This window comes from Biomphalaria glabrata, chromosome 12 (genome assembly GCF_947242115.1).
Source record: "Biomphalaria glabrata chromosome 12, xgBioGlab47.1, whole genome shotgun sequence".
NCBI classification, from domain to species: domain Eukaryota; kingdom Metazoa; phylum Mollusca; class Gastropoda; family Planorbidae; genus Biomphalaria; species Biomphalaria glabrata.
In genome coordinates, this window is record NC_074722.1 from 3,212,364 (window position 1) to 3,229,775 (window position 17,412).

The 17,412-nt window shown below is 37.8% G+C and overlaps 1 protein-coding gene across 1 annotated transcript in view; it reads left to right on the plus strand.

The window, feature by feature from the left end:
- LOC106079080 (phosphoenolpyruvate phosphomutase-like) overlaps window positions 1-17,412 on the plus strand; it is a 51,214-nt gene that overhangs the window by 17,398 nt on the left and 16,404 nt on the right. The window contains exon 3 of the mRNA XM_056005542.1: window positions 7,897-7,993. Coding sequence (XP_055861517.1) covers window positions 7,897-7,993 — 97 coding nt within the window. The remainder of the gene's footprint in view (window positions 1-7,896; window positions 7,994-17,412) is intronic.

Here is a 17,412-nt window from a genome sequence, read left to right on the forward strand (position 1 = left end):
TCATCTTCTCTATATGATGTCGAACTATGATTTTGCGGGTCTATTTTGAACTTTGAGTGTTCGAAAGTTTTTAAAATCTTTATTTTTGTCAGGGTAGCATTGTCTCAGATGATCTTCCAGCGAACCTGGTTCATATCGTCATAAAAAAGTCACTTAGGCTTGTTCGACAAGGAAAGAATGAATCCCAATTTTAAATAATGAATGCTGTACTGTCTACATTTTTTTTTGTTCTAAATATTAGTTACGTGTAGACCAGTGGTCTTCAACGGGGGCGATATCGCTCCCTAGGGGGCGTTTTTGAGATTTTGGGGGGCGCTGAGAGCCAAAGGGGCGGTAGGAGGGCGCTGGGCACAAAATGGGGCGGTAAGGGGGCGCTGGGCATAAAGGCGGAAAGAAGAAACCTAAGGTGCTCTGAAACAAAACAAATTAAAAAATTATTCAACATTAAAGCTGGGAAACTAAATATAGACAAAGTATAGTTATCTTGTTTCTAATTTAAGAACAGAACAGCGTTAGAAATTGAGTTCGGGAATCCCATTTTCTATTTTTACATTCTTACTCTTTTGTTATGATCGGAGAGTATCTATTGTCCTTGAATATTTCGCGTATAAACGTTTAAGATTTGATCAACAAAGTAGGTAATACGCCTTTTAGATTATAGTTTATTTTATCTACATATGTTAATATATTGATATGTAAAAGTTAATTGCAAAAAACATTAAAGGTAACATTTAATAGAATAATTTAACTTTTTAAAAACAAAAAACATTGATAAAATGTTGTTACGAAAACTCACTGGTATGCAGGGGAGGACTGGCTATATGGGCATTCGGGCAAATGCCCGGTGGGCCGGTACCCAAATGGGCCGGTAGGGCAACCTAAATGGCTTCATATAGAAGATTTTATAAATATTTTATAATATCCCTTGTAAAAAGAGGCCCTCTAAGCTAATTAAATCTAACACATTATCCGAAAAAATGTAATAGCCTACATCCGTAGACAGTGCTACTAGTAGGCTTCATTATTTTAGGGCCTATATACTTAGTGACTAAAACTTTACATAAGACCTGTATTTCTTATAAAGATATAATGTTCTCTTTATCCATGCTTTTAGTTATCACTACATTTTACAACTTAATGCAATGATTTTGAGGACAGGGAGACCTAAAATTGGATGCCCATCATATGATATACTTTTTGTGGGCTGGGTTGTATAGAAATGCCCGAGCCGATTTTAATTCCCAGTCCACCCCTGCTGGAATGTCATGTAATATTTCCTTGAGATTTAGTGAATTGCCACTAGAAAAAAAATAAGTTCTACTTTGATGGCATTTTCAGATGAGGTTATGAAACCAAGTCGGCTTCACGAACATATAGCGATATCCAAAAATAAGTTAAGAATATTCATGAACAATTATAAAAATCTACAATTAAAACAATTTTAAAAACAAAAAACGGCAAAGCAGGATATGTTTTAATGGCTTTTTAGAAAAATGCATAGTTTTTTAAAAATTCGTATGATATTGTTGAAAAATTGATTAAAACTAAATTTATTTTAAAACATATGTAACACAAGAAGACTTTTTTTCTGTTAGAATTGAAATATTATTTCAAAATTTTCTAGTTATGTAGCTTATGAGGACATATAGGAAACCATCAGTGGTTGGACGCTACAATGACTTTATAGGTAATATAGAATAAAGAACAAATCTATCCAGTCTATATTTATTTATGTCTATGGTTATGATATACAAGAAAAGTTTAGCCCGCAATTTCATTTCTATTGGAATCTAATTATAAAACTGTAAATAAAATTCAAACCCATGCCGAAACAGTTTTGTGAAACAAATGATGAAAAAGATGTTAGACTCTTGTTGTAAAATGAAGTTCGCTGGATTTCGAAAGGGGTTTATTAATTGTTATGGCTCGTATTTTTAAGCTCTTAAATAATTTTCTTTTTTTTTTTTTTTTGAGAAACGGGAAGATTCAACGTTTGGCGATGACTTAAAGCAGGCTAAAAAATTGTTTTACAGGGTAGGCATCTCACACAAATGAATGAAACGAACCTCTGACTGCTAGGAAAGAAATTGACTTTTATTGATAATATCATTTTCTTCTTTTATCGAGATATTAAATCTATTTTACAGAGTTTTACAATCTCACATAATTTGTTTGTTAACTAATGAATTACTGCCCAAGGACATCGATATCTATGCAATTCCCATAGCAATGCTCTATGAAGAAATTAAGATTCGCTTCTAAAATTTAGAAAAAAAAATATAAATGACAATTATTAAACATCTGTTACTGACGTTCAAATTGAGTTGCATGAAAAAATAGATTTACAAAACTATGTCTTCAGTAAAAAGAATGTAAACATAGGAGGCACACAGCGGCGTAGCTAGGGTGGGGGTAAGGGAAAATTGAAAATCTCCCGGGCCCCCATTTAAGGGAGGGGCCCAAACTAGTGCTTTTTTAATTAATTAAATTAAATATTACGCAAAACGCAGCGGCTCCCAAAGATGTCAAGCCCCCTGGACCCCAAACGATGGAAATTCCTAGCTACGTCCCTGGAGGCACAACAGAGATGTGGCTGCATTTAAATGTTTCAGTAAAATTCCAAGACTGTTGTCGAAATTGGAATTATGTTTTAGCTTTTCAGTAAACATGGTTAACCTAGATTTAGTACGTAACAAAGTTAATGAATAAGCAAAGAAATAGACTGGATGTAGCCACTAGAGGAGACCTTCGCCTTGCTTTGGCTAAATTAAAGCTGGAAATTTCTAATATTGTCAGACCGCAGGGGACATAAGGTTCCCATTAGCTTAATTTCATTTTGTAGTGAATTCTGCAATAATAATATTTATATTAAAATATAAAGCTAAATTTACAATTAAACCTAAAAACAGTAGGCCCTAATATTCAAAAATTTAAACGGAGACTTTTCTTAGGATTTGAAAGAAAGTCTTTACAATTAATTTTTGTGTGTAATCACTGCAAATTATTTGGCAAAATTTTTGCATAATGATAATATTGGCTGTTTTTGCCTTTAATTCCCAAGATTACCGCTGAGTCCAGTGTTTCACATAACTACGCAAACACAACTGCGATCTACATATTTTCCCGAATTTGTATGCAGACAAAGCCGTTGTATGCTGGCTTTTCTTTGAGTATCAAATGTTTGTCCCGCAGTTTTTGTAAGAGCTCTCGAACTGTTTCTCTCAGAGGCTATCTGCTGCCAGAGAATGCTGCCAGTTACTTTCCTCTATGCCAGTGAGAGCGAAATGGCGCCTGAATGCCTGAATAAATCTTCATAGCGCTCACGGGGTAGGGGGGGGGCACCTCTGTAACTCAGTCCTCCTTAAAGCTCGTCAGACATAGGCCAAGGAGTTCACAACAATCGCCTTTGGCATGCGGTCGTCTCCCAAGCGGGATAAGTGTTATTGACAGCATACTAATTAATAGATAGATGATATTTTGTTCAAATTTGCCTTCTCGCGCTTCTGTATAACTGTTTTTCTTAGAGGGGGGGCGCTGGCGGATTTAAAAAAAAAAAAAATTCGAAAAGGGGGCGGTAGGCCAAAAAAGGTTGAAGACCCCTGGTGTAGACAAAATTAAGCTATTTAAATAAGTATTGAAATTGATTACAACAATTTTTCATTTGAATAGCAGGATAAATGTTTAAAGGATTAACGAAGATACAAATCATATATTAGTGTATGCAATAATTACATTAGTGGAATGTGAACATAAAATGTGCTTAAATGAAATCTGTTATCGTAGACCCCCGTGGGCATCTCATGGACCCCCAATTTAGTTTTTTACTTTCGTGGACCCCTTGGAGGTCTTCGTAGACCCCTGGGGGTCCATATAGACCACTTTGGGAATCACTGGTCTAGATCCTTGTTCAACATATGTAATATGACTGGTCGAAGCAAAAAAATAAAAATAATGTGCTGCGTACAATTAGCATTTCATTAAAACTCCAGACATTCTTCAGCATGTCATCACGCTAAGTGCTCGAGCTACACGTCTCTCGCGTCACCACGGACAACACACGTGCACGTCTGCCGTCTTTTGTCGCGTGGGCACGTGACTTGCGAAGAGCTAAAACAACAAACTTTGAGTTGTATCCTTGTAGACTGTGAGTGCTGTTAGGAAAGGAGTACAATATAGTGAGTGGTATAAGGAATGTGGGGGGCCAGGGTGTGATTGGATGAGAAAGGGGGGTAGGGTATAGCTCTCAGTTAATGTAACTAGTAGTAGTAAGTACTGAAATTAGCCGAAGCATGATAGCAAATAGTAGTAAGTACCGAAATTAGCCGAAGCATGATAGCAAATCGACGTCAGTACCGAAATTAACCGAACATGATAGCTAATCGAAGTCAGTACCGATACTAGCAAAGCATGATAGCAAATCGTAGTAAGTACCGAAATTAACCGAAGCATGATAGCAAATCGACGTCAGTACCGAAATTAGCCGAAGCATGATAGCAAATCGACGTCAGTACCGAAATTAGCCGAAGCATGATAGCTAATCGAAGTCAGTACCGATACTAGCCAAAGCATGATAGCAAATCGTAGTAAGTACCGAAATTAGCAGAAGCATGATAGCCAATCGACCTCAGTACCGAAATTAGCCGAAGCATGATAGCAAATCGTAGTAAGTACCGAAATTAGCCGAAGCATGATAGCAAATCGACGTCAGTACCGAAATTAACCGAACATGATAGCTAATCGAAGTCAGTACCGATACTAGCAAAGCATGATAGCAAATCGTAGTAAGTACCGAAATTAACCGAAGCATGATAGCAAATCGACGTCAGTACCGAAATTAGCCGAAGCATGATAGCAAATCGACGTCAGTACCGAAATTAGCCGAAGCATGATAGCTAATCGAAGTCAGTACCGATACTAGCCAAAGCATGATAGCAAATCGTAGTAAGTACCGAAATTAGCCGAAGCATGATAGCAAATCGACGTCAGTACCGAAATTAGCCGAAGCATGATAGCAAATCGACGTCAGTACCGAAATTAGCCGAAGCATGATAGCTAATCGAAGTCAGTACCGATACTAGCCAAAGCATGATAGCAAATCGTAGTAAGTACCGAAATTAGCCGAAGCATGATAGCCAATCGACCTCAGTACCGAAATTAGCCGAAGCATGATAGCATATCGTAGTAAGTACCGAAATTAGCCGAAGCATGATAGCTAATCGAAGTCAGTACCGATACTAGCCAAAGCATGATAGCAAATCGTAGTAAGTACCGAAATTAGCCGAAGCATGATAGCCAATCGACCTCAGTACCGAAATTAGCCGAAGCATGATAGCTAATCGAAGTCAGTACCGATACTAGCCAAAGCATGATAGCAAATCGTAGTAAGTACCGAAATTAGCCGAAGCATGATAGCAAATCGACGTCAGTACCGAAATTAGCCGAAGCATGATAGCAAATCGACGTCAGTACCGAAATTAACCGAACATGATAGCTAATCGAAGTCAGTACCGATACTAGCAAAGCATGATAGCAAATCGTAGTAAGTACCGAAATTAACCGAAGCATGATAGCAAATCGACGTCAGTACCGAAATTAGCCGAAGCATGATAGCAAATCGACGTCAGTACCGAAATTAACCGAACATGATAGCTAATCGAAGTCAGTACCGAAATTAGCCGAAGCATGATAGCATATCGAAGTAAGTACCGAAATTAACCGAAGCATGAAATAACGACAAGTTTTTCCATTGGTTTATCAGCTGTCGGAACAGAAATTCCCACTTTCAGTCCTGGTTTGACTTCAAAGGAGTTTCCACCAGTTCACGTGCAAGTTCATGATGCGAGTTACTTTTGGCCATTCTAAACTTCTGTTCATACAGTTCAGTGCTCTTGGACTTACATTGGCTGCGAGGGTAGGTCTACGTCTCCGTACCTTTGGGCGTGATTCTCCAACGTTCTGAATAGACTTGGCTAAATGCCGTTAGCCTTACCAATAGACAGCTCAGTCGTCATATTTCAGCAAAGAAATTGGGTTAACTTCATCGATCCAATGAGAAAATCTCACTGGATCACTTATCACACTCTGTCTCCTATCTCAGTGTTGTGTTTTACCAAGGAAATCTTGTCTGTGTCAGTAGAATGCTTCTGTTCGTAGACTAGGCCTACCATGATTTGCTCAACCTCACACCCTCACCTTCAGTGAAGTCCAGTAGGGAATCGGCGCCTTTGTGGGCGCCATTATCCCGTTGATTGTTAGAAAGGCTTTTATCCAACAACCAGGCCTGGACATTGCGTACAGAGCGCACCGTCCTCGTTTCTGGACCCCACTCGCTTCAAGTGGCCGAGAACAGTGCTGACTGCGGGGAGTTTATCTCATATTCCTATACTGTAACCGTCACTGTTCCTTGCAGGGACCGCCGCTCCAGCTAACGGGATACTGATGACGGCCCCCTTTGTGGAACGGCATGGCGGACTTTTTGGACCAGGGGTGCGGGCTACTTGTTCCATCCCTACCCCGAGTGAGATAAAAAAAAAAAAAAGCTTACACAGGGGGTCCCGCAAGGGCCTTGTTCGCTACTCGTACTTAGCTTATCTAGTTCCACTACTAGTTTCCACCGGAGGCGCCACGCTGAGGCGACGGGTAGCTGGAATCCTCCGGTACCCTCATCAAAAATAAGAGTTTTAGTTCATATTCATGATCCCACGTGTAGACGCCTCCTTTTGAGGGCGAGGCCCTTGGCAGCTACCGTAAATCGGACCCTGGACATCAGTGTTGGACTCAAGGCTGCTTATTTTACCCCTTATCCCTGTTATATCAGCTCTAGGCAGTTGGTCAAGCTATTTGATGCTTACCCTCATTATGTTGTCCAATACACACAGAAACACAATTAGTCTCCATTGCCACGTCTCGTGTGCCCCCCCCCCTCCTTCCCCATACCCTCCCTTTAGTACATCAATAATTAATCTACATGGGCGATGTTTGATTGTTGTTAGTTCCCCTGGTAAACCTACAACAGCTGCTGGGAGAGTTATCGTTTCTGATAATGCCTGTTTAAAAAAAAGGAAGTTTAGTTATCTGGACTAACAACTGTTAGTGTAATAGCAAGAAGTCAAAGATTTGTACGAGTGATAGACTTAGAGCTATACTACGTGTCCAGACATTCTTGTCCTACTAACACTGGCTGTGTGTGTCTGTCTGTCACTAATTGAAGGGGAGATAAGTCACTGATTAAGGGGCAGATAATCGATATTGTGTGTGTGAAGAATCCTTTAAAAACTCACATCATTAAATCATTCTAAAAAAGACCCTTTTTATATCCAGAAATTTTCCATAGTGATAAAAAAAAACACAACTTTTCTGGTGTTTATTCTAGTCTTTAACAATCATTCGTAGAAAGGAGTTACATGTTCATTCAAACATCTCCAGCTGTGTATTTGATTGTCAACGTACTACATTTGAATTATTGAATGTCCCAAATCAGTTAGCTTGGGTGGTTACTCCATGGGGTAGAAAAGTAAAGGTCAGAATGCGGACAATGTGTTTTTCAAAACTTTTCTAGGGTGACATAAGAAAAGCCTCTAAAAACAACTGTACCCAAATGCTACATTTTTATAAGTTAATGGGATCATAATGCTAAAAATTTGCTAGCTTATGTATAATCAACCACAGCCATACAATGTCTGTGTTAGATGCATCAAAATGTTCTCATCCTAGCTTGGTGAAATATTGCACTCTTTCCAAATGAACTTAAAGAGAAGTCTAATTTAATCAGAAGAAAAAGTTTACTGATTTAATTTCAATAAGATGCAACTGTTAAGTGATGGCATAAATTTAGTTTTAAAACACTACAAATTTAGACCCTGTAATTAACTTTTTTTTTTTTTTATTTTATTCCAGAAATCTACCAGGCTCAGGAAGATGCTATTATCTTCTGAGCTTGAGTTCATTATGGAAGCCCACAGTGGGATCAGTGCCTGTATAGCTGAAGAAGCAGGTAGAGCACTTTTAACAATATTTTAGTCTGAATCTAGAGAATCTGTTCTTATAGAATCTAGAGAATCAGTTCTTATAGAATCTAGAGAATCTGTTCTTATAGAATCTAGAGAATCAGTTCTTATAGAATCTAGAGAATCAGTTCTTATAGAATCTAGAGAATCTGTTCTTATAGAATCTGTTCTTATATAATCTAGAGAATCTGTTCTTATAGAATCTGTTCTTATATAATCTAGAGAATCTGTTCTTATAGAATCTAGCGAATCAGTTCTTATAGAATCTAGAGAATCTGTTCTTATAGAATCTAGAGAATCTCTTCCTATAGAATCTAGAGAATCTGTTCCTATAGAATCTAGAGAATCTGTTCCTATAGAATCTAGAGAATCTGTTCTTATAGAATCTAGAGAATCAGTTCTTATAGAATCTAGAGAATCAGTTGTTATAGAATCTAGAGAATCAGTTGTTATAGAATCTAGAGAATCAGTTCTTATAGAATCTAGAGAATCAGTTCTTACTAGAGTAGTGCTGATTTAACTTCAAATTTGTGTGTTTATTACTGCTATCCAAGAGATAAGACGGATTTTCCTTCAAAACTAACACAAGTACCATAGCAAATCATTCAAGTCAGACAGGGCAATGCTATGGCCAACACATAATACATTTTTTATTGCATCTGTGTATCACAGAACATGCTCAGTGTGTTGTGGTCCAATCACTTTTGTGGACATGTGGGGGGTGGGGGGAGAGGTATCTGGGAGAGGAATTCATTTTTTTAGGCACTCAGCAAACACTTATCAGCTTGAGTCAAGGTTTGAAAATGATAGGTAGCCAAAGTGATTTATGCCACGGCAGCAACACATCTCAAGACAGACTGTATTAGGATAGAACATAAACAAGACTGTCACATCTCAAGGCAGACTGTATTAGGGTAGAACATAAACAAGACTGTCACATCTCAAGACAGACTGTATTAGGATAGAACATAAACAAGACTGTCACATCTCAAGACAGACTGTATTAGGGTAGAACATAAACAAGACTGTCACATCTCAAGACAGACTGTATTAGGATAGAACATAAACAAGACTGTCACATCTCAAGACAGACTGTATTAGGGTAGAACATAAACAAGACTGTCACATCTCAAGACAGACTGTATTAGGGTAGAACATAAACAAGACTGTCACGTCTCAAGACAGACTGTATTAGGGTAGAACATAAACAAGACTGTCACGTCTCAAGACAGACTGTATTAAGATAGAACATAAACAAGACTGTCACATCTCAAGACAGACTGTATTAGGATGGAACATAAACAAGACTGTCACATCTCAAGACAGACTGTATTAGGGTAGAACATAAACAAGACTGTCACATCTCAAGACAGACTGTATTAGGATAGAACATAAACAAGACTGTCACGTCTCAAGACAGACTGTATTAGGATAGAACACAAGACTGTCACGTCTCAAGACAGACTGTATAAGGATAGAACATAAGACTGTCACGTCTCAAGACAGACTGTATTAGGATAGAACATAAGACATTCACGTCTCAAGACAGACTGTATTAGGATAGAACATAAGACTGTCACGTCTCAAGGCAGACTGTATTAGGATAGAACATAAACGACACTGTCACGTCTCAAGGCAGACTGTATTAGGATAGAACATAAGACTGTCACATCTCAAGACAGACTGTATTAGGATAGAACATAAGACATTCACGTCTCAAGACAGACTGTATTAGGATTGAACATAAGACTGTCACGTCTCAAGGCAGACTGTATTAGGATAGAACATAAACAAGACTGTCACATCTCAAGGCAGACTGTATTAGGATAGAACATAAGACTGTCACGTCTCAAGACAGACTGTATTAGGATAGAACATAAGACTGTCACATCTCAAGACAGACTGTATTAGGATAGAACATAAGACTGCCACGTCTCAAGACAGACTGTATTAGGATAGAACATAAGACTGTCACGTCTCAAGACAGACTGTATTAGGATAGAACATAAGACTGTCACGTCTCAAGACAGAGTGTATTAGGATAGAACATAAGACTGTCACGTCTCAAGACAGACTGTATTAAGATAGAACATAAACAAGACTGTCACATCTCAAGGCAGACTGTATTAGGGTAGAACATAAACAAGACTGTCACATCTCAAGACAGACTGTATTAGGATAGAACATAAACAAGACTGTCACATCTCAAGACAGACTGTATTAGGGTAGAACATAAACAAGACTGTCACATCTCAAGACAGACTGTATTAGGATAGAACATAAACAAGACTGTCACATCTCAAGACAGACTGTATTAGGGTAGAACATAAACAAGACTGTCACATCTCAAGACAGACTGTATTAGGGTAGAACATAAACAAGACTGTCACGTCTCAAGACAGACTGTATTAGGGTAGAACATAAACAAGACTGTCACGTCTCAAGACAGACTGTATTAAGATAGAACATAAACAAGACTGTCACATCTCAAGACAGACTGTATTAGGATGGAACATAAACAAGACTGTCACATCTCAAGACAGACTGTATTAGGGTAGAACATAAACAAGACTGTCACATCTCAAGACAGACTGTATTAGGATAGAACATAAACAAGACTGTCACGTCTCAAGACAGACTGTATTAGGATAGAACACAAGACTGTCACGTCTCAAGACAGACTGTATAAGGATAGAACATAAGACTGTCACGTCTCAAGACAGACTGTATTAGGATAGAACATAAGACATTCACGTCTCAAGACAGACTGTATTAGGATAGAACATAAGACTGTCACGTCTCAAGGCAGACTGTATTAGGATAGAACATAAACGACACTGTCACGTCTCAAGGCAGACTGTATTAGGATAGAACATAAGACTGTCACATCTCAAGACAGACTGTATTAGGATAGAACATAAGACATTCACGTCTCAAGACAGACTGTATTAGGATTGAACATAAGACTGTCACGTCTCAAGGCAGACTGTATTAGGATAGAACATAAACAAGACTGTCACATCTCAAGGCAGACTGTATTAGGATAGAACATAAGACTGTCACGTCTCAAGACAGACTGTATTAGGATAGAACATAAGACTGTCACATCTCAAGACAGACTGTATTAGGATAGAACATAAGACTGCCACGTCTCAAGACAGACTGTATTAGGATAGAACATAAGACTGTCACGTCTCAAGACAGACTGTATTAGGATAGAACATAAGACTGTCACGTCTCAAGACAGAGTGTATTAGGATAGAACATAAGACTGTCACGTCTCAAGACAGACTGTATTAGGATAGAACATTAACAAGACTGTCACGTCTCAAGACAGACTGTATTAGGATAGAACATAAACAAGACTGTCACGTCTCAAGGCAGAGTGTATTAGGATAGAACATAAGACTGTCACGTCTCAAGACAGACTGTATTAGGATAGAACATAAGACTGTCACGTCTCAAGACAGACTGTATTAGGATAGAACATAAGACTGTCACGTCTCAAGACAGACTGTATTAGGATAGAACATAAGACTGTCACGTCTCAAGACAGACTGTATTAGGATAGAACATAAGACTGTCACGTCTCAAGACAGACTGTATTAGGATAGAACATAAGACTGTCACGTCTCAAGACAGACTGTATTAGGATAGAACATAAGACTGTCACATCTCAAGACAGACTGTATTAGGATAGAACATAAGACTGTCACGTCTCAAGACAGACTGTATTAGGATAGAACATAAACAAGACTGTCACGTCTCAAGACAGACTGTATTAGGGTAGAACATAAGACTGTCACGTCTCAAGACAGACTGTATTAGGATAGAACACAAGACTGTCACGTCTCAAGACAGACTGTATAAGGATAGAACATAAGACTGTCACATCTCAAGACAGACTGTATTAGGATAGAACATAAGACTGTCACGTCTCAAGGCAGAGTGTATTAGGATAGAACATAAATAAGACTGTCACGTCTCAAGACAGACTGTATTAGGATAGAACATAAGACTGTCACGTCTCAAGACAGACTGTATTAGGATAGAACATAAGACTGTCACGTCTCAAGGCAGACTGTATTAGGATAGAACATAAGACTGTCACGTCTCAAGACAGACTGTATTAGGATAGAACATAAGACTGTCACGTCTCAAGACAGACTGTATTAGGATAGAACATAAGACTGTCACGTCTCAAAACAGACTGTATTAGGATAGAACATAAGACTGTCACGTCTCAAGACAGACTGTATTAGGATAGAACATAAGACTGTCACATCTCAAGACAGACTGTATTAGGATAGAACATAAGACATTCACGTCTCAAGACAGACTGTATTAGGATAGAACATAAACAAGACTGTCACGTCTCAATGCAGACTGTATTAGGATAGAACATAAGACTGTCACATCTCAAGACAGACTGTATTAGGATAGAACATAAGACATTCACGTCTCAAGACAGACTGTATTAGGATAGAACATAAGACTGTCACGTCTCAAGGCAGACTGTATTAGGATAGAACATAAACAAGACTGTCACATCTCAAGGCAGACTGTATTAGGATAGAACATAAGACTGTCACGTCTCAAGACAGACTGTATTAGGATAGAACATAAGACTGTCACATCTCAAGACAGACTGTATTAGGATAGAACATAAGACTGTCACGTCTCAAGACAGACTGTATTAGGATAGAACATAAGACTGTCACGTCTCAAGACAGACTGTATTAGGATAGAACATAAGACTGTCACGTCTCAAGACAGAGTGTATTAGGATAGAACATAAGACTGTCACGTCTCAAGGCAGATTGTATTAGGATAGAACATAAACAAGACTGTCATGTCTCAAGACAGACTCTATTAGGATAGAACATAAGACTGTCACGTCTCAAGACAGACTGTATTAGGATAGAACATAAACAAGACTGTCACGTCTCAAGACAGACTGTATTAGGATAGAACATAAGACTGTCACATCTCAAGACAGACTGTATTAGGATAGAACATAAGACTGTCACGTCTCAAGACAGACTGTATTAGGATAGAACATAAACAAGACTGTCACGTCTCAAGACAGACTGTATTAGGATAGAACATAAACAAGACTGTCACGTCTCAAGGCAGAGTGTATTAGGATAGAACATAAGACTGTCACGTCTCAAGACAGACTGTATTAGGATAGAACATAAACAAGACACTAATGAAATGATCACCACATACCATTCTAGATAAGCAGAATAATTATGGTTGCCTGGACTATGGCATGTGCTTCGGACTGCCATTACAACATTCTGATGGTTAACGAGGGTGTCATGTGGCCAGCATAACGACCATCTGCCTTTATTCCCTAATTAATATCAGGTAGCCATTAGAGTTGGATGGATTCAGGAGTGTCCTAAAAATCCCCAAATTCAAAATCCCATTCTTCACCAAGAATCAAACCTGTGACTTCTCAGTTCAGATGCTAAGTGCTTTAAAACTCAGCCACCACATCGCCCTAAGAATTTGACATACTTTTTTTCTTTTTATTGCACATTTCTTAAGGCCTGATGGATCATTCAGACCGAAATCTTCAAATACAAAAACAAAATTTAAAATACTCTGAAAGACACAAAGATAAAGGCACATTCCTCGTCCCATATGCTAGGGCAAATTTGTACAAATACTCCTTCTTCCCTGGTGCTATTAGAGCATGGAATGGGTTGCCTGAGCTAGCCAGGAAAACCAGTGACTTGGCAGTATTTAAGTCATTGGTTAATATGCATGACTAAATGCATGACGCGTAGGATGTAATCATCTTCTTTTTGAAGTAACGGTCTGTATTATATAAGATAAGATAAGAAATATCTTCCTATATCAAACACTTGGGTAGCTCTACCTTCAATGCTTAACATATCCATGTTGATGTGAGGTTTTGTTTGTCTTCAGTACTGAATGGAGAGAGATGTATTTCTAGTTCATGAAACCCTTTCTTATAAGCTAGCTGCATTTCAAAAGAGAGAGAAGGCTTACTTTTATGTTTTTTGACGTCATATGTAGAAAGCAAAACATTATAATAACTAAAAAAAATTAAATATAGACTATTATGACTATTGATCTAATACTAATGATGATGATAATACTAGTAGTATTCAGTAGTAAAATAGACTAATAGTTAATAGACTTAGACGTCACTAGACTCTAACTCTAGATCTAGTAAAAAGTTTTAAAATAAAAAGAGTCGACATTTCTTTTAGATCTATAGTAAAGCAAAATTCTTTGCCTGCAGCTATACAGGAACACACTGGTGTTTAATAAAAAAAGAAGCAAAATGTAGATCTATAGAATCAGGATTTATCAAGCAGTGAAACTTGCTAGAAATATAATGAACACGTGTATTTTTTTTTAAAGGCGGGAATAGCGGCCATTACAGGGTAAAGGTCAAAAGGCTTTCTAGTGACCTGTGCACCCTCTAGTTTATTCTCCTCTCTATTATTCATTAAATATATTCTCCAAATTACATATATAGATCTAAATATTTATTGGTGTGTATGTTAAAAAAGTTTGTAAAATTTGTAATTAAACTTTTTAGTTTGTAACTAAAAAAAAAATAATTAAACTAGGATTTTAACTAAACTTTTTTTTTTAAATTAAACTTTGGCCTTAACTAATTTTTTTTAGTTAAACTAAAAGTTAGCAACTTTTTAGTTAACTTTTGCCTATCACTATGTATCTGTATTACTTTAGTCTTTACCCTAATGCGCTGATTAAGTGTTTCTAAATTTTGTGACTAAATGGGGGGTGCGGTACATTATCTTATTATTCTAATTATGTTGGTAATCCTGAAAAAAAATGTGAAAATGTTTGCATAAAGTGTTGAGCAATACCTAATCACGAGACTGTTGCCCACAAAGTGATTGTAGCAGGAGCAACTGATAAAGTCATTTTAGTTAAAATGTAGAATACTTGAGCCTCAAAAATAAAATTTGATAAAAAGAAATGAAACAATTACTTGGTGACAAGCTGGCACACATTCTGTTGATATGGTGCGCAAAGGTGCACGCGTTCAATATAATAAAGTATCATTCTCCGCCATGACACTATTGGTTGTTGTTTGTTTATTGCTGACTGTGAACCTAGATCATAATTAACATGGTGGCAGCGGTATATTAATGATCAGAGGTAATCATTAATCAGTATATAAAGGTTTATTGTTTGCAATAATAAATAGGCAACAATTCAAGGCTACGCCGTGCAATGGCAGCTAGAAATTTCCTTCCTGTACCCGAGCCGCTCGAGGTAGAAGGAAACATGGCCGCTAATTGGCAAAAGTTTCACCGGAGCTGGCGAAACTATGAGTTAGCCACTAAAATGTCGGAAGAATCAGAGGAGGTCAGAGTGGCCACCTTTCTAACAATTATAGGGACAAAAGCGATGGACATATATGAAGGTCTTGAAATTGAGAAGGGAAAAGAAAGAAAGATGGAAGAAATAGTGAACAAATTTGAAAGTGTTTGCTTTGGAAAAACGAATGAAACTTATGAGCGCTATGTGTTCAATACTCGTGAACAGCAAGAAGGCGAGGACATTGACAAGTACATAACAAATCTGAGAAGACTAGCAAAAACGTGTTGTTTTGAACGCCTGGAAGATAGCTTGATTAGAGACAGAGTAGTTCTTGGTATTAGACATGAATGCCTCAAAATGAAATTGCTACAAGATAGTAGTCTCACATTGCAAAGGTGCAGAGACATTTGCAGAGCGTACGAGACCGCCAACAAACAGTTGAGACAAATGCAAGCCGACCCTCCAATCATAGAGAAAGTATCAACACCTTCAAGAACAAACATTCAGAAAGGTAAATGCAGGTATTGTGGAAAGATTCACGAATACATTAAAGAAAAGTGCCCTGCATGGGGTAAAATGTGCCTAGCATGCAAGGGGAGACATCATTTTGCTGTAATGTGCAAAAAGAAAATTCAGCAGGTGTCAGATGATATGTCTAACGATGAAAGACAGATACAGTCGGACACAAGAGATGATGTCATGATGGTAAAAAATGAATGGGTGATGTCTTTGGAGAACCACAAAACGAAAAGGATGACAGCAGTTATGACAGTAAATGGTCACCGTGTAAGGTTTCAAATGGATAGTGGAGCTGATGTAAATACCATCCAGGAAAAATACGTAAATAAGAATCAGATAGAAAAGGCAACGCAAAGATTACTAATGTGGAATAAGACTGAAATGAGACCCTTAGGGAAAGCCACTCTAACGACGAGAAATGAGAAAACTAACGAAACATTTGAGGTGGAATATATAGTTGTACCAAATAATCTAGCATGCCTTCTAGGTCATGAAACTTTAACAAGAATGAAGTTAATCAAAGTCAATAAAGATAGGTTCATAGCATCAGTAGTGAATAACCAAGAAGAAGACTGTAGTCCAAAGTTTACTGGTGATTTGGGTGACTTAGGAGAAGTGTCTTTAAAGATTGATAGCAGCATTAAGCCCAAGGTTCTGCCGTGTAGAAAGATCCCTATTGCTTTACAAGAAAGAGTTAAGGAGGAGTTAAAGACCCTAGTGCAGAGAGGAATCATAGAACCAGTGATAGAGCCTACAGAGTGGGTGAGTCAGATGGCAATTGTGGAAAAAGCTAATGGAAAAATTAGGATCTGCATAGATCCACAAGCCCTGAATAAAGTTTTACTAAGGGAATTCTATAATCTTGCTACTTTAGATGACATATTGGCAGATTTGAACGATGCCAAAATATTCAGCAAATTGGATGTGCAAGAAGCTTTCTGGCATGTCAGACTAGACACAGCGTCATCTAATTTGACAGCAATGATAACCCCTTTTGGTAGATACAAATGGAAACGATTACCATTTGGACTGAAAGTGAGTTCAGAAATTTTTCAGAGACGATTAAATCTAGCACTAGAAGGACTGAAAGGCTGTTTCAATTACGTTGATGATATTATAGTGGTAGGAAGAGGAAGAACGAAAGAAGAAGCACTCAGAAATCATGATATTAACCTAAGAGAGCTGATGAAGAGATGTCAAGAAAAGAAGATTAAACTGAACCATGAAAAGTCTGTTTTTAGAACAGCTGAAATTAATTTTTTGGGTCATATTATTACAGAAGCAGGAATAAAACCAGACCCGAACAAAGTATCTGCGATTTTGAGTTTGAATGCTCCAAAAGATATTTCATCAGTCCGAAGATTCTGTGGCATGGTTCAATATCTTGCAAGATTTGTTCCAGACTTGTCGACAGATTTACAGCCCATAACAGAGTTGGTCAGAAAGAACACACCATTTGTTTGGTCTGATCAATGCACACGAGCTTTCAACAAGATAAAACAGAAAATATCGACTCATGGCACATTGATATATTTTGACCCTAACAAAG